Source organism: Lepidochelys olivacea (genome assembly GCF_965140295.1).
Source record: "Lepidochelys olivacea isolate rLepOli2 genome assembly, chromosome: 5".
Lineage (NCBI taxonomy): Eukaryota > Metazoa > Chordata > Testudines > Cheloniidae > Lepidochelys > Lepidochelys olivacea.
Genome location: NC_140415.1, coordinates 68,787,489 through 68,806,650, shown reverse-complemented (window position 1 = coordinate 68,806,650; position 19,162 = coordinate 68,787,489). Strand labels below are relative to the sequence as shown.

Here is a 19,162-nt window from a genome sequence, read left to right as displayed (position 1 = left end):
ATTTGCTACACTCTTTTCAGTGACTGCTGTCCACTCTTAAGATTGAGTTGATGGGCGTGTATGTGAGTGAGAGAGGACCCCTAGACAGAACCTGGGTTGACATGGTTACATTTAGCAGTAAGGCCATATAGGGACCACTCGGAGCTCCTTGTAATTCAATTAGTCAGGTTTCAGGAAGGTGAGGCTGGGTAAATTTTTTGGCATGGGGTAGGGGAGAAGAAGGAAACGCCCCTTTTCTCGCGTCGTAAACCAATCCGCGTGCAGTAAAAAAAAAAAAAAGGGGAAAAAAGCAGTCTGTAAGCAAACAGCAGGCTGTGCCCTGACTGGCTGCGCCGGCACATCCCCCCCTCCCTTGCTCAAGTAAACTGCATGCAAAAATCCCACATGATCAACCAGCAGCGCCTGTGCTCCGAGCTAGATGTCTGCGCCTCCTCCGTGCATCTACTCCTCGCACACACCAGCTTCCAGATCTCTCTTCTGACGCACACGCATGTGTATGTATGTGCGTGTGTGTATATATATAATAGATAGATATACCGTGTATATAGCTATGCAGCTGTCTGTTGCACACGCACATGCACACAGACGCCCAGAGCACTAGGCTCCTAGATTTTCCTAGGCTGCTGATGTCGGATTTACAGGCAGTGAAGGGACCAGCGTTGCAAAAGGGGGCGTGACAGTTTAAATATCCCCCCCTCCCAAACATTTTTTTTTTCAAAACTGACTCCCCCCCCCCTCCCCGCCGCTGCATTCAAGTGTATTTGCTTGCTAGGGCGGAATATTTTTTTCTTCAGAGGGAAAAGCTGCCGGGCAAGACCAAGACGAAGGCTTGATTTGTTTTCTGATGTAGTCCTCTGAGGGGTGCTTGCTTTCCTCCCCCTTCCCTCGCTCCTTCAAACTGGTTCGTCCTTCGTCCCAAGTCGATGGTTCAGGGATGGACCCTGCTTTATTCTAACACAGACACTTTGGGAAGCTGAGGGAGGAGATTCCTGCGGCTCCATCTCGTTCCCTGTGCAGAGGAGGCGGCTTGACACCAGCATCACCAGAGGAGTTTGTGGGCTTTCAGTTTCCGCGCCTGCGGGGTTCGGCTGGTTTTACAGCCTCTCCTAAAACACCCTCATTTCCATCTGCTCGAGTCCCGCGCCGCAGTACTGCTTGGATTGGCCGCTTTTTGTGCCTTTGCTGTGGCTCGGTCCGTGGTGCATCCAGCGCCCAGGAACAGGAAGGACAAGAAAGCCACCCCACGAAGTCTCCTCCACCCGAGACGCTCTCTGCTGCAGAGCAGGCTCCCCAGCTCCATCCGCGCAGCAGCCGGACTGCGCGGGGCTCGCTTGCTGCCCTTCTGCAGTGTGTGTGTGTGTGTGGGGGGGGAGCCGCAAACTTTGTACTTGCTGCACGGATTCGCCTCCCGCCCGGCCCAGCTGCCTGGACACATCCCCAGGAGCCCGGGGGGGAGGGCGCCAGGGGGAAGATTTGTTGCTGCTGGTGCCCCTCCATCCTCGCGCGCTTACCTGAACCGGTTGCAGCTGCCTCCAGAGCCGGAGGGCTGCGAAGGAAGGAAGGACCTTGAATCCCCTCCCCGCATGTGCCACCAGCCACCAAGTAACTTTGCAAGAGGCCGGAGAGCGGTGCCTTGAGAGGAGCCCCCAGCCTAGCGCTAGCAGCCTCCCGGCACCGGTGTATGTCTCCTCGTGGGCTCCGCACTGGACTCCCGGCTGCCGCCGCCCGGCTCGGCTCCCACATCCCCCTGCCGGGGTGACTAAGCTCCAGCGGCTCCTGAAGGGACCTAAGGATCCTCCCCCCCCCCCCCGGCCACACCCTATCGGGGGGGCGTCTTGCTGCGGCTTGTCAGTGCAGCCTCCGTGTGGCCCCCTCCCTGCCCTTTCTGTGACTTGACTGCCTGAGTGGACACCCCCCGGTGGCGGTGTGGGCCGGGACTCAGTGATGTTGCACGTGGAGATGTTGACGCTGGTGTTTCTGGTGCTCTGGATGTGTGTGTTCAGCCAGGATCCCGGCTCCAAGGCGGTGGCCGATCGCTATGCCGTCTACTGGAACAGCACCAACCCCAGGTAAGAAGGGCGAGGGGCGGGCGTGGGAGCCGATCCCCGAGCACCCACTGTGCTGGGCTCTTCTCCCACGGGCGGCGTGAGGAGCCGGGCATCGGAGTGAGCAGCGCCGCACGCCGGGGGAAGATCGGAGCGCTCCTCCGGCTGTACACGTGCTCCGAGCACAGGGGACGAGGACTGGGAAGGAGAGGAAGGGGCTGTCCCCCTACTTCACGTAGCCGACAGAGAAGGGCTTCTGGGCAGCGCCCTTCGGGGCTGGAGTAGGAGGCTCTCGACCAGTGCCTGGAAACCTACTTGTCTGCAAGAGGGGCGAAAACTTTCTTCTTCGGGCTGCGTTAAGTGCAGCAGGAGGGGGAACGCTTAGTTTGGGTCTTCCCGGTTCTCCATAGCAAACAATATTGCATCAGGCTAACTGCCCCCTTGTGCTTGGCACTCTGGTTCCTTAGAGGGCCAAATAGTGATACTTGTGTATCAAAGTGGAGGTGCGGCATCTACAGTTAATAATGAACTCTGCGTATGTGTGTCTGTACATATATCGGCATCTGTGTAAGCATATGCGTTTATAAACATTTTAAAATCTAATTCCCTATTCTAGATCGGTAGTGAAACCCATTTATACTGACCTCTGCTGCAGGGAAACTCTTTATAATGATGTGAAATGAAAGTCTTGAACTGTTTCAGTGCACTGCCGCCTCCGTTATAGTGAACCTGTTTATAGTGGATTTGTTCGGGGGGGGCGGAATTACTTTTCTGTAAGAGGGTTTCGCTAGGGAGAGAAGGGAAACGTTTTGCCTGGATTGAGATTGTTAGAGGCGCCTGGAACTGGCTTCCTTGCGGCCACATGTAGCAGCTGTTCCATATCAGGGCTTCAGAGATGGAGTAAAGGAGCAGCGTCCCTCTGCATGAATTTATGTAAGCTGGTTAAGTCACATTAACGGAGCAAAGAAGCCTCCAACTTCTAAAACTTCAGCACTTGTAGATGAGTCCTGGACTGAACGTTTCCCATGAAAAAGGGCAGCTTCTCTTGCTCAAGTTGTCATAGCAAATTCAAGTGCAATAGTTAGTGATGCACTCACAATGAAAGGGGCATCTGATGGTTTAGAACTACATTTATAAATGTTGGTGTGGGAGGAGGAACCAGTTGTTCACTGAGCCACTTAGTGAGAATCAAACTGTTCTTGAATTATAGTTGACAAGACAAATAGACCGCAAGCTTTCCAGTTGGGATTGTGCTAAAAGATTTTTTTTTTTTGTATCTTTGCACGTTTTTGGACAGTGTAGCTATAAATGAAAGATTTTTATTTAAAAACTTTCTATTCATAATGTTAAATGAACCTTCTTTGAAATAAGAGGTTTTATTTAACATCTATCAGTGTTCCTGTTATTTCCCCTTTACTTCAGTATAATGATATTTCAGTCCTGTTCCAAATGGTATCCATATGTTTAAGTAAAAAGTCACCTGTTGTATTTTTGCCTTGTTAAAGTAAATGTGAGCAGATTTTTTTTTTAAACCTGTCAACCTAGTCAAAGTAAATTTGAGGACCTTAGGTTATCTCTGTTTTATGTTTCTGATACTGCTGTTTGGTTTGCGATTAGCACATTGATTTTTGTTACGTCATGTTTTTTAATACATCTGCATTGTTTGCAGAATATCTTTGTACTCTGTATACCATTGGTATCACCTATTTTGAAGCCAAAGTTAACTGGCAGAATTTTCAAGTGCCTGGAGTTTGCTAGTTAGCTTAGTTCTTTAATGTTATGCTTCTGATGGCAGCTTTTCAGTAAAGTTAAACTCATGTAAAAGAAGAGTGACAGAAAATAATGATTTATCTGGATAATTTTTTAGTTGTGATGAGTAACTATACTTTTTTTAAAAAAAATCTGTCACCATGGGCATAATGTTAAAGTACTACTAGAGTAGAATTAAGGAAGGTCCTACCTCCCATCACACTTAGATATATTTTAAAGCATATGCCTCTTTAAAAAAAATTGTGTCATCAAACAAAGTTTTCTTAAAATAAAGTTGAAATGAAACACAGTAAAATCATTTAAAAAAAAATCAACCCTCAAACAAACAATGTTTACTTACTCTACTGTAAAGAGAGAGAAATATTTGAGGGAGTAAATTTGACCAAATGATATGCACATGTTGCTAGTATGGAGATTTTTTTTAAAAAAAAAGTCTATAATTTTAACTTTTCTGCTTCTCTGTGTGTAGTTATTATGCATGGCTTGTAAAAAGGTGAAGATACTTGAAATAATATTTAATGTGACAATAAGTAGTATGTATTTAATGGGTTGCTTTGTAATGATTTTTATTAAACTTTATAAATTTACATCACTGTAAAATAACCTTTTGTAACTTAAACTTTCAACATCTTCAAAGAAAACTTTGTTTTGTTAAACTTCCAAATACAGGAGGAGCATGAGTTCATTAAAAATTATTTTAAGCCATCTCTTCTTAAAAAACAAAGCAAAACTAAACAAAAAACACTTTCTTGATATCTTAAAATAGGAAGCAGCCTTTTTTTTTAAAGTATCTGTTTCTATATTACATGTTTGTTCAAGAGTTAAAATATGGTAAAGTTATAAAGAGCTACTCTTCTGTTTTATAGAGTAGTGGCAGTAAAACTCTGTATTTTGTTCATGCCTATCAAGTTCCACAATCTTGTGCTATAAAAACAGGCAAACATCTGTTTGAATATACATAAGAGGATGGGAGGAAAACTTGCTTTGTATTTTGTATTGCCTTTGTCAGGATCTAAGTTCAGAAGGTAACATTCAGTCTGGTTATCAAAATTTTAAAACTAGTCAGCTGTTCAATAGTCATAACTTGTCAGTAATTTTTCTTTGTATGTCAGAGGATTGACTGCATTTTGTTTTTACTAACATGTGGCAATCAAAAACAATATCTAATTGGATATTAACAATCTGAATTGGCAGGTGAAATAATGTTGTATTTCTTTGACCTCTAATGTAGCCATAATAGTTTAACTTACTTTTTTATAATATTTATCCAAAATTACCAATCCATTGTGAACTAATTATTCAGTTAAAAATTCAAATTTCAATTCAAGCGTAAGAAAATAGAAAAATGCTCTACAATACAGTTTCTTCAAACCTTTTGAGTGAATAGATTTTTCATTTACTTCTAACAAGTACAGCTATATCTTGGTTTTATAGTTACTAACCTAACTAAACAACTTATGAAAACAGAAATAATTCCTATTATTATTATTATTATTATTATTATTAAAAAGTCATATTAACAATCTGATGAGTGGTGCAAATAGATTAGTGCCTGCAGTATGAAACACACTTCCTTAAATAAAACACCATGAGTATATTACAAAGGTTTGTATTGGATATTTTTTGAATAGATGCCAAAATCCTGGTAGAATAGTTAAAATATCTTCTGTAATACGGTTAGTAATATAACAAGTAATTTATTTTTAAATCATCCAAATGTATTTTCAGAAAAATCACTTAGAAGTATCATTTTGCTTACTTCCTATTATGTCACTTTAATTAACAAAATATATGACTCCTCATAAATTCCATATGCTGATTCCAAATAAAAACATATGTTCCACTTCTATAAATGTGAAGCTTTTCTAAAATGTGGTAAAATAAGGTTGCTTTATTACAGGTGAAACTCTGTGTAAAAATTTGTGGATAGAATATTTTACAATAGGTATTCTTGAAAATTTTATGCAAGTGATTTTTATACGTGGTTTTGTAGATGTTAAAGTGCTTGTGAATTCTGATCTTCTCCTAAAACACATTAGTCTTACATCTGTGACTGCAGAAGTACCACTTCACTGTAGAGAAATAGTAAGATTCTTGTCATAGCCACGTTCCTGTGTGCAACATTTAACATAGTTTTGAGAGTTCATTCAGAATGCAACATATTGATTTCATCTGACTCATCAGTACCTTGATGATGACGATTCGGTCACCGACATTTCTCCCGTTTAGGGCCAGATCCTGCAATTGCTAGCTACTGAGCACTTGCCATTGTGAGTAGTATTACTGAAGTCAAATTGGACGACTTGCCGTAGTAAGTGCTATGCGCTGTACTCATTGCAGGATTGCATTTCAAGACTGCAATTTCTGTTTAATTATATAAGTTATTTCAAGAGTTGCATGTTATGTAGAATTTATAAATTGATTCTGGTTTTAAAGAATTTTAAATAGTGTGTGTTTCTAGTTAGGTCAAATCTCTTATCACTAATACAAAGGGCAAAATCTTGCTCGTCTCACTTGGAACTAATTCTGTTGAAATCAGCGGTATTTACATGAGAAGGGTGTATGCCGTTGGCTGTAATAAATAATTTAGGTAAAAATATATGTAATTTAAAATTCAATATAATTATTTGTATTCATGGATTGATCGCTCTAAATATAGATATGTGTGTATATATGAGGGTCTACTGGAAACAATATAGTCAAAATAATTTTAATCTCTAACTCTATGGTTCTAATAATCATAAGTGATGCCATAATTTGACTCATCAATATTAGAGTTCTCATTAGGACAGTTGCTTGAGGTCTCAAGTACAGAGTAGAAAAATGAGCGTGTTCCTGTAAATTCCATGAATAGATTAAAATTTCCAATGCAGGTGTCTAAAGTTAGGAAGCTGAATCCATAGTTAGGCACTTAGCCCTTGATTCAGGGAAGTATCTGTGTTCACAAAAGCACTTATGTACCTGTTTAAGTCCCATTATAATAAACAGGACTTAAGTATATGCTAACAGATAAGTGTTCACTTAAGTGATTTCCTGTATCAGAGCCTGAAAGAAGTGGACTGATTTTTCAGATTCGTTTTCAGAGTTTATGAGCACCCTCAGCTTCTGTTGACTTCTCAAAACTGTGTCCTACATCTAAGTACCTCAGCATGTTTTTATGCACCTGCGTTTGAAAATTTGGCCATAATATGTTGATTTCAAATGCACAAGTCGTATGGATGGGTTTATTTTTTAAAACCATGAAATATTCCTGCAGAAATGAGGGAAATTACATGGAAAGCGTTGGAGCTCAGAGAGTATAGATTTCAACTGATCAGTTTGAATCGGTGTTGGGAGCAAAGTGGGGAGAACCAAGGTGTTTGATATTGATCATTCAGAATTTGTTAAACTTCAAAAGGGACATACTGCTTTCAGTACCAGAAGTATTCAGTCTTTCCATCTTTGGGTACGATATGTCTTGTATTTGGAGGGATAGTTTTATCTGGCAGCTCAAATCGGAAAGACAATAAGATCTCTGGCCCAATACATTTCTTATGATTAAACGTGCAGCAGTAGAGGCTTCAGTAGTTCATTTCACCTAGCTTAGCAGATTTTAATAATGTTACTCTTCCCTTTGTGACTCTGAAAAAATACCTTTTGGTTGAATTAGTCATGGCGTCCCTCTGTGAAACCTGCACAATAGTTTTACAGGCCCACATCTTTGCAGGGAGGAAATTTAGTTAAGGGGTAAATTACTCTCCTGAAATTCTTCCCATTTAAACTTTTGCAAATGCCCATAGTGAGGGCATTTCATTACACTCTGCCCACTGGCCCTATTTCCTTGGAGAAGGACAGATAAAGATGAGCCTTTCTTTTTCTCCCTTGTTGCTATGAGCCCAGCAATCTACCAGTGCCATGCTGGGCTGGGAAAATGAATGAATACAATTAGTCCTTCAGGAGTCCTGGCCTTTGCAGTCTTAGGGAGGGGCATACATACACACACATACATGTACATAGACACATAGAAGTGTCTTTAAAAAGTGGTGGTGGTGGGGGGAGAATAGCATAAATGTAACAACCACCAAGAAAAGAAAGGAAATATGAAAGTTTTTTTTAATTAATAAAGATGGCTAAACTCACAGGATGAACAGTGTGTTGTACAAACGGTTTCCCAGCCATCCTCTTCCAATAAAAAAAAATACAATTTCTTATTTGATTAAAAATAAAAAAATGTTGAATAATGTGGTTTTTAGTTCTTGGCCTTCCCCTCCACTACCCTACTTCTTTCACACATTGGTAGTCCCTTAGTAGCAATGTATATAAACAAATGTAATATGAAACACATGAAATTACAGGCCTCTGCTTCAGAAAACAAACCACTGAGAATTCTCTGCATTTATTAAAATACAGTGCTACTGCTTTTTTCCTGAAATAATCCCACATTAGGAAGTACGCTATACTGCTTAAATATTGTGATTTAATTAAAAGAGCACATAAAGTGGGAGGGTTGTGGGGAGTTCATGTTGCTGTGAGGCAATAGTTCATGTTGGAGAAAACAATATTGAGGAGAAGACACTCTTGCAGTCTGAGAAACTATGAGTTGAGTGAAATTCTTCCTTGGTTAGCAATATGTGTCCTTTTGTTTTGGTTGACAGGTTAAGGGTTTTATGTAAGAAATGTCTTAAAATTGAAATGCAGAGAAGCTCAAGAATTTTTTTCTTCTTCTACTCACTCCATGCCCTTCTCTCCACTTCTGAGCACTGCTTTGAAAAAATGTCTTTGGGCTCATGATTAATCTAATCTTCTACTGTTGCTGAATGATGTATTCATTATTGAGAAGAGAGGATTCTGTTTTGTTTAAATTTTCTTAACACTTCTGCATAAAGATGTAGTCAGCAGCATACTAACATAATTAAATGGACATGTTTAGTTTAAAACAGGCATGTTATTGAAACTGCTTTCTGGTGATTATTACAGCTATTGTGAGTAAACCTATGGTAATGTACTTCAGCATAGTTGAATATAAAAATAAAAATCTTCAGGTCTCAGAATTCTTTCTGGTACTTTTGCATTGTCTCTGTTAATTGTACTCTCTACATGATGGATTACAATAGTTGAGCCCATTTAAAATGGAATAGTATTCTTTACTGTGCCAGCCTCCATATAGTTGAAACCCTGGTTTTTAAGGATCCTAAGATCGATTGCAAAATAGTGAAATGATACATTCCGGTATTGGCAAAATTTAAAACAAAAAGAATCTATATTAAAATCAACCATTTGAAAGAGAATACACTATTTTACAGTGATCATGAGCTTGGATTTCACTCAGGTAGAGTTCTATAGGTTCCAATAAAATAAAATAAAATCTTTGTCTTAAGAATTATACTTTATATATTTGACATTTGAAAGGTAGATGAAAATGAACTGTCAATCCTTATTTTTCATTTAAGTTGAGAATAAAAATGGGTTTAACTAATTTATTTTTCTTCAATACTTGCTGCAAAACGTAGAGAAATGTTTGTAATTGATACCCATGTTTGACTATCTCGTATGCTAGAGTTTTTCCATGATTTGTTTCAGTTAAATAAAGGAGCAATAACATGCATTTCAGTGAGAGAGCATCTAGTAGCTAAATGTGTGAACGTTCTGCTAACTGACAAGGTATATACTTGAGTTGCTGATACTGATGTTTGATAGCAAGTTCTTCATGATCGGCAGTTTTCATTTATAATCTTCAAGCCTGTTTGTTTTTTAATTTCTATTGCAACTACTTTGTAATCTGTTAGCATGAATGGGCAAAGATTCAGGCATGTCAAAAACTTTCAATAAGGTGAAATCTATGAATACAGTATTTACAGCAGAAGTGTGTTTTTACTTTTAAAAATTTCCTTTTCGCTCATTAAGTGAATATATTTGTCCGGGAGACAATTGCACAACAAAAACTACTTTGCTGCATTATTATTGGTAGGTTGCTTGGCTAACTTTTTACTTTCATTTCAGTTACACCAAGTACTTTCCAAAGAGCCATTTTTGGTTGAGTTGAGCCTGTTCGGCTCTTGAGGAGAGCAGTGAAATGGAAATGGAGAGTAGAGAAGGACTAAACCATTTGAGAGTCATTTGGTGAGGTAAAAACTGGACTGGGAGAAGCGTGAGGTTTCTACTTTTATCTCCCTTCAATTTGCTAACATGTTGCTAAATGCTGTGTTCTATTTTATAGCAAATATTTGGCCTGTTTCTTTTTTTTCTTTTTCTTTTTTTTTAAAAGATTAAAATTTCTGCGTCACGTGCTTTTGTATAAAACTCACTCGCTGTGCCAGAATTAATCTTTACTTTATGGCAAGACATCCGTTGTTCATTAGAAGAATATATTCTTTTTTCTCCCCAAAGTTCTTTTTCATTTCTTTGCTGTTGGGTGAATGCTTGCCAGCCGCTGGCAAATCCACATTGCACTCGAGTGGTCCACGAACACACGCTGTATACCTTAGCACTTCCCTAGTGGCTAGTAACGAAACATTGCATTTTTGCTTTTTGTACATTTTAAAGTAGTAATCCACATATTCAGGTTCTTTGTTATGAAGAACCATCTTGCCTCCTACATACGTGCATACTCCTCAGCCCCCACAGTTATATAATCTCGTAGGGAATTATTGAGGGACATAATGATTTTTTGATAATGCACATTATTATACTGTGTGGTTTTGGTTTGTATTTTGTTTTGCTTAAAGTGTAATTTCCCTGCTGAGTATGTTTCTCCAGATACCAAGTGCTTATCTTTACTGTGGAATCAGGGTTCAGTAAATTCTAAATCACTTAATAAAAACAAAACTTTTGTGGTGCTGTGTAACCAAACATGTAGATTTTTGTTTGATGCCAACTTTAAAATTTATTCTATCTGTTGATATGGTGATAATCTTTACTGTGCCAATCTGCTGTCTTGGACTGGCAATATTGGTTAGTGATTGGCCCCGGGCTGGCAACAGTTTACCAGAACTGCCATTGTCTTTCTTTGAATTAATAAAATGGCTCCAAAGAACCTTAAAAATTAAATAGACATTCTCTATTTTGATTCACTCAACATGTTTGTGACAGATGTTTTATAATAGTAAATATGCCCTAAAATAGTGGGGGAGGGCGAAGGAATGGAGAAATGACGCGCTTTAACAATGAACAGATAACTTGTTCCTTAACTGACCAACAAAGACCTCTAAAGGCCACTGTTGCCAAAATATTTTTCCTCTGATTTAGTTATGTGGTAAACGCAAAAAATCTTTATTTGCTGGTCCAAGCTTTTGAGGTTTACATTTTTAAGTTTCCTGTAAATTATTAGTGTTTGTCAAACCTGTAACTGCAGCTACTGTTATGCTCCTTGTATAAAAATACAACAGAAAGAGAGAGTAAATAAAAAGCATTTTTTCCTTATGACAACAGAAACTTGTTGTGCCTTAGTTTAGCTTAGTTGGTGAGTTAGTGGGGTTGGGTAATTTGGAGATTTATTATTTGCCTGCCCTTGATAGCATTAGAAGTTTGTCTTTCCCTGCAGTTTTATTGGTATCAGTGAGGTTTTCTTTGAGTTGTACTGTAAAGTTGCTGTTGAACAAAAACAAAAATAATTCAACTTAAAAGAACAGTAAACATGCTCCTAGAGAGAGGAAATGTATTCTCCTATCATTAGCAAGTAGGAGTTGACAAAGTAGAAGCTTTCAATCCTACTTTCCCTCCTAGTGTTTTCAGGAAAGGAGGGAATAAAGAGAGACGCTGGAATTTCAAAGTGGTGACCTTCTGACACTCACACACAGCATGGTCATTGCACTGGCACAGAAAGTGCCTTAAGCTACCAGAATGGCAAACTGATTTTTGAAGTCACTGATATGAGAGCCAGCTGAATGGGGGATGGAGGCTCTGCCATTGACTTCACAGCTATTTGCAAATTTCCATTTTATTTCAAGATACTTTAACTTTTAAATTCCAAAACTTACCATTTAAGAATAATGTTACTTTGTTCAGTTTAGCCAGGGATTTGTGACTGTTACATAAACTTACTACCATTTGGTCCAGAATTCTGTGGTTATTCTTCATAGAGATCTGCTGCGCAAAGTAATTTTGTTCATCTGGTGGTGGGGAGGGATGAGAAACAATGACGGGAGGTTCATATCAACATTCTTCTGCAAGTAAAATCCTCATCCACGTTATTTAGTCACTAGAGCCTTTTTTAAAGATGTAGGCTGAGATTTGGAACAAGTAGCAAAGAACAGGTTCAGGCCGTCCCCGTCCCCCCCTTCAGATTACATGAGATCTCCTGGATAACCACTGCATGCATAGTATAGAAAAGACCTAATATTTTACATGCTGCCCTTTTGTATTTGTTTACTATTATTACTTCAATACACTTTACATCTTTTTATAGTTCTCTTAGGGCTTAGTTTATTAAAAATTAGTGATCCATCACTAAGAGGGGTACAGTACAAATAGCGGTGCTCCCGTCAGACAGTTTTTGTGCCAGACCGAGGAAATAATAGGGATGTGAAAGCTGCCAAAAAGTGCGTCTCCCAATTGCTAATTAATCAGGCAAAAAAACCCACAAAAACAAACAAACCCCCAACTTCCCAGGGACAGAACTAGAGAGGCTGTCATAGTTGATATTGGGAAAATGTACTCTAAATATTGAATAAAGCTATTTTAAAACAAAGTAAGGGGATATGTTGCCCTTTTAGCTGCTATCACAATATATGTATTTTCTTTAAAACTATTTTAAAAATGTTAACTACAAATTTGAGTTGGTGGGAAATTTTGGTGGTGGTGTTCCTGATGTTGTCAATAGCTTGAGCTTCTTAAATAACATGTCACTTTTTTTGAATGAACACACATTGTTTTCCCTATTGAGCATTCCCCAGTAATTTTAAGGTGGGGGTCATTTGAAGCTGTGTAGCACTAGAGTAAGTGGTAATACAGTATAATATTAGTTTTAATTGTCAGTAAACAGTCACAGGGAAAATATATTTGAAAAGCCCACATTTTCAGTAATTTGGGCACTAGAATAGGGAAGAAAGACCTATTTTTGTGAATATCTTCTATCCAAAGCTGCAAATCACTTCTGGCACAGCTCCCATCATAGTTGCTGTGCCTTTAATTAAACGCCTGCCATTAGTGTATTTTTTCCATAACATTTCAAATGGAAAAGGCAAGGGGTCCTTGCAGAGCTGTGACTGTCAGGGGAACAAAAAAAACTAATTACATACTGTACTGTCACCATTGTCAGCGCTGCTTTTAGGGGGAAAGAACATGGAAAGTGTGTGTATAACAATGTGTAATGCATGTGCATGTATGTACGTGTGTGTGTGTATCTAGATAGATATACACATTTATCAATATAACTGAGTTTACCCAAGAGTTACTGTGTGTGTATATATAAATAATTGTGTGTACAGATGTACACAATTATATTTATCAGTATAACTGAGTTTCCCCAATAGCATGGGTGTGTATAACACATTCTGACTCTATTGGGGAAACTCAGTTACATACACTCACAATTATATTTATCAATATATTTATATTTACATACACATGTTCATATATAAACACATGCATTATATATTTAGTGTACACACACTAACACTATTGGAAACTCAGTTATATTGAAGTGCCATTTACATGTTTGTTCATAATTTCTGCCTTCAAAAGACTTGAATTCTTGCAGAATTTTCCCCCCTCCAATTTGTGATCAAATCATATATATATATTATTGCTCTTGCAGTTCACCCACTTTTTCCTTTCTCTCTGTTGCACATGCTTTCTGTGAACTGAGCTTTCCAATAAAATTGCAGGGATCAACGCTGTATTTGCCTGCATTTATTGAAAGGGTGCAAGTCATCTGTTCTATTGTACATTTTAGATTGCAGGCTGGATAGTAAACTTGATCAAGAAGTTGAATAAATGCAGCCAGTTATTTTCAAATTACTCTGTATAGTCAGGTGTGTTTTTTTTTTTTTTCTGCTTACAATCTGGGGATGTGGGCCATGTGCAAGGCCCTTTGTTTTCTGTTTTTATTTTGTTTTAAAATTTTCCAGGAATTTATTGGTGGTTATTACGATTGTTAAAAGAATGGGTAAAAATTAGGGCCAAAAATTAACTTCATAGTTTTCTGGGTAAATCTGAGGGTTATTTCTGGAGGAATGGGAGTACAGAAAAAAGCAACAAATAGAGAATAGTAAGAGTGTTGAATGTAAAAGCAGTTTAATTGTGGTTTATTTAATGAACTGTTCATTAACAGTATGTACACACATGCACACACATTGCCTTGCTTTAACAGATAAACAGTTAGTGTAAACGTGAAGTTATTAACATACATACTGTAAATGTAACGTATTGGATTTTGTTAACATAATCTGTTTTTTCATATACTTGAATGGTCCAAAATTTGGTTGAAAATCGGTAAACCCCCAAATAATAGCTTTTGTAAAACCCAGGAATCTATTGGTAAGAAATGAAGGATTTTAGCCATCTGCAATGAAATCGACAGGCTATAGGGCTTTGGGATGTCTTTGGGATGTTTTGGTTTCGTCAAACATTTGCCCAGTTCTTTTTAATATAAAAGTCTGCTTTCAAATATAAGGCTATAAACACAAATGAGGATAGAATTGAAATTTTATCAACATTTCAAGCAGTAAGTAAAGTGGAAGAGAGAGACAGCACATCATGCCACTTTTTTGTTATTACTGTTACTTGCATAGCCACCAAAATGTAGACTCTGCTTTACTGACTGACTAAGCTCAAGAATTTAAAAGATGGCTGAGTAAAGTTAGGTTCTTAGGGCCAGATTTTTAAAGGTATTTAGACACCTAAATATGCAGCTAGATGCCAAGGGAGATTTTTAGGCGTATCTACATACCTAAATCTATAGAAATTAGATGCCTATGTGCTATGAAAATCTAATTTGTTGTATATCTGCCTATGTAGCCGCCTAAATACTATTTACAGTCGGGTCCCTAAATCCTTAGGAAGGTGCCCACTGTTCTTTAAATGCCTTGTTTTTTTTTTTTTTTAAATTGCTGGAGGCAGTATGAGGTGATAATCAGTTTGGGAAATTGGGGCACTTATTTTCAGTATGTGTATAAATGAGGATTTTAGGAGCCTAATTTTAGGCACCCATTTCTTTTAAAAATCATGGTTTGATATCCCTGTTCCACAACCATTTAAGCCTAGGCCGTAGTCCGCTCCTGTTAAAATCAATAGGAGCCTTTCAGTTGACTTTAGTTGGTGTTGGATTAGGTTCTACGTACATAACTGTATTTATGGACATAGTCCCCTAGACTTCACTAGTTATGCGTGAGCTTAAATGTGGGCCATGTATATCTGCAAGACGCACTTTATGTATGTGAGTCGTGAGGTTAATGGGGCTACTCAGGCATAGAGTTATTTACGTTTGTAGAACTGGGTACAAATCATTATTAAATTTGTTTTTTACAGAACTGGAACCTCCTTGTTTGAGGAACTGGAAGGAAGTGGGTTTTAAACAATTGTTGCTCTGGCTTCAATAGAGTTAACCTCGAGAATGAATTTTGCACGGTAATATTTTATTAGGTAAACAGAATAGGGAGTAGTTAAATTATGATGTGTGTTGGATACTTTACACCAGTGGCTGTACCCCTTTCGGGAGTCTGATTGGTCTTGCATGCCCCCCAAGTTTCACCTCCCTTAAAAACTTCTCGCTTACAAAATCAGACATAAAAATACAAAAGTGTCACAGTACACTATTACTGAAAAACTGCTTACTTTCTCATTTTCACCATATAATATAAAATACATCAATTGGAATGTCAATATGCTTGCATTTCAGTGTATAGTTTATAGACAAGTATAAACAAATCATTGTCTGTATGAAATTTTAGTTTGTACTGACTTGGCAAGTTCTTTTTATGTAGCATGTTATAAAACTAGGTAAATATCTAGATAAGTTGATGTACCCCATGGAAGACCTCTGGGTATCCCCAGGGGTGTGTGTACCCCTGGTTGAGAATCACTGCCTTACACAATACAGACCAGTTTAGTACATGATAACTATGGTGAATAAAGTCAGAAGTTTAAAAAGGTAAGACCATAATTAATCAGATGTAAGAGTGCAAAATATGTAAAAGCAGATGAAATCTCCTTGAAGTATCATGTGATAGGTTACTCTTTCAAGACCACCTGGAACTTGCGAACACTTACTTGTGTGAATAAAATTATGTGGTGTTCTATCTACATGACCAGCTTGTTGCATTCCTTTTGAGAAGTGGGTTTCTACTTCTGCAGTATAGCTCTAGCCATCAACTCTCCTTGCAGTATGAGCTCTGTATTAGATGATTCAGTCATCCCTCTTCCATTGCCTAGAATCTCAAGCACTGGGTCCTGCACTGTAAGTTTAACTAAATTAGGGCTGAGGGTGTTAGGAGGGTGTAAATTTTAAAGATTGTCATTTAATATGCTGTCGTGTATTTGATGGTTTTGTTGAATTTAGGTGGACTGGAAGATCCCTTGTGAGGTCTGATGTAATGGGGAAAATGTAGGGGAGATTGAAATCTCCGGAAGTTGAGATGTTGATTTAATTTTAAAAGACAAGACTTGGTGAAATAAGACCATTTTACTTATAACTACTGAGTAAAATAAAATAATTTGAAAACTAAGCTCCAATCTTGTAAATCGATTCAGCCCTTCACTTACGTGGAGTCTCATTTACTTCTATGGGGCATGTTAGCAGATCCCATTGTAGGATCAGGGCCCAGATAATGTTTTTATATGTATTCATGCTGAATTTATCTTAAAGAATCCAACACATTTTTGAAAAATGTGTGTATAACTTTGTTTTTCAGGTGAATTTCTTTGAATTTGGCAAAATATCCCATGGATTTCCAGTGGCATTATTCCGATCACTTCACAGGCTCTCTTTTAAAAAGATCCTATTATAGATGTATTAAGAAATTAATTTCTGAAGCCACCTCCAAACAAAAATACCAGAAACACTTCTTACACAGAGCATCATTTTGTAACACATTTAATAGCATAATTGTCCTTTAAATCCATGAAGTATAAATCAGACAAAGTCTCTTATTAACTTGGAACAGAAGTTGTCTTGCAAATAGTTTCTTTGCTTTCATTAGCAAATGTACCATAAGCAGGCTGAGCATTTGCTTGAGAACCATAAAGAGAATATTTATTAAATAAAATAGTGGCATTATGTTAAATATTCTTAGTTTAAACCAAGTGATAGGAAATCCATAAGTGTCCTGGAATGTCATTTGATGTATATTAGCATAGCAGGTAAGGAGTGACAGCATAGGGCAAAGGGGAGGAAAATAACTAAAGTGGGAGAGTTGTTCTTTTCTTTCCCATTACTATTTTCATGACTACCTACCACTTGATAGCCATCAGCAAACTCTCTCTGTCTGAAACGTACAAAATTTATGTGCCAAAAGCGCTTACGGATAGATTTTCTGCCCTAGTTTCTAGTCCCATTCAGGTTAGTTTTTTTGTTTTTTTTTTTAATGGTTTGTGTTTTACAGTCTATTTTCTATTTTACTTTAGCAGACCCTGTCACTGAGTGAACTGTATTTTATAGTTCAATATAAAATGGACTCCTAGCCTTTCATTTTCATATTAGCCATCTTGATTTACTGCTGATAAAATGGCCTTCTTTAGAACAAAACATTTGGAAGAGTTTCATAAGCACTTTATTTTAGGTGCTGGGTTTGGAGCTAATATAATTTTATTGATGAAAGTGTGTTTGCCTGTAGACTATAGCGTAACTTCTCTGGGTAAATCAGACCGTTGTGCTTCTTAGCAGTGACATTGAGGCAGTACCCAATTAGGACTTTTGTTCTCATATACAAAGGAAGAAAGTCTGAATCTGTGTGTGTGTTTCTGTTTCTATAAAGCAGGTGCTCTAGGTGCCTACAAGATTGTTGATTTTTAGATTAGAATCAGTATGAGGTAGGTTAAGGTCTTTGAACTGTGTGTTTCCTTGCATATCAGTAAAGTTACGCCCTTAAGACAAAAATGTCCTCTACATTCCACATGTTAATCAAAATGCCCAGGGACAAAGCTGGGAGGGTCTGAAGCCGTAACACACCTAGATCAAGGCAGAGTTCCTGGATGAAACAGTTTAAAAATGGAATTAATATTTGGTAAAGATGTTAGAGATTTGTATTTTTCCTCATGGTTACCACTAGTAATGACATTGCACTTAAATGCAACATTCTCATGTTAGCAGTCAGAGGACAAAAGATCAAAATCAGGATCAGGTTCTTGGGCTGTACAAGCAGGCTATCTAATTTTGAAAAACATCTAGGTTAATTAATCAAAATTACTAATTTAAAATAGGATATTTTCTGCTCTAAGCACTTATATAGCCCACATCACAATTGTGCCAGATATTATTAAATATTCCTCAGTGAGGGAAAAATGTGGGGAAAATATAATCCTGCCAATTCAAAAGGCACCTGAGTGGCATGAAGGATCCATAATCATGACAATAATATGGGGATATGAAGATGACCCTTACTGTGCCTGGGAGTATTAATCGATATTTAAGTGTTGTGGAGATGCTAATAAAATCAACACTGGGTATATACTGTAAGTACATTATAGTAATATTTATTTGAAGAACCTATTGTAAAAGTCTGAACTGGTTGCATACTCGCAGATATGCTGACGAGATGCTACAACTATTTGCATACAACTCCCATTGCATACATCCTACCAGTGAAGATTAAACACAGAAGGATTTGCATCTCTAAATACAGTGAAATAGTGTATAACTAGTAGTTCAACTAGTTTTAGTAGTGTCAATGTATTTCAGAAGTTAGGGTATGATTGAAAGAGTTCCCTAAAGAGATTTCCCATGCCTCACTCTTGTGCTTAATATTTCAGTTCTGGTGTTTTAAGTCTATTTTATTTTCGTATTTCATTGGTTTTCACTGCATGTTTTGTCCCTTTTAAAAACTATTTTCCTCCTAACTTTGACCTGTGGGAATTGTTTTAAGAATGATGTAACACTCCCTTAAAACTCCTGTTTAGCTTGAAAAATGGGAGAGTACAATATAAAAGGGTGGGGGAAGAGAAACTGGCTGTGAAGTGATACCTGGAGTCATTTATCCAGGAATCTTTCTTGAAAACATCTAGTCGTCTTCCTTTCAGACTCTGCTTAGGAGAAGCAGTACACTCACAGCATCTTTCATTCACTCTGGAATCCCTCTCCGTCCTAGCCCTGCTTGTCCTTAGTCTGTAATCTGATTGCGCTAATCCTTTGTAGCTATTATTTTGTGCTTATAAGCATTTCTGTTTTACCTGTAAAATGGAAAAAAGGAAAGCAGCTTAGAATCCTTTCTATTCTC

At 37.9% G+C, this 19,162-nt stretch overlaps 1 protein-coding gene across 2 annotated transcripts in view; it reads left to right on the top strand.

Annotated features, from left to right (window-relative positions):
• The first annotated feature begins 369 nt into the window (after window positions 1-369).
• EFNA5 (ephrin A5) overlaps window positions 370-19,162 on the top strand; it is a 272,486-nt gene continuing 253,693 nt past the window's right edge. Inside the window, exon 1 of one of the 2 annotated variants that reach the window (XM_084627982.1) lies at window positions 370-2,069. In XM_084627982.1, coding sequence (XP_084484108.1) covers window positions 1,945-2,069 — 125 coding nt within the window. In that variant the 5' untranslated portion in view covers window positions 370-1,944. The remainder of the gene's footprint in view (window positions 2,070-19,162) is intronic. The other variant, XM_084627981.1, reaches the window with a different exon arrangement.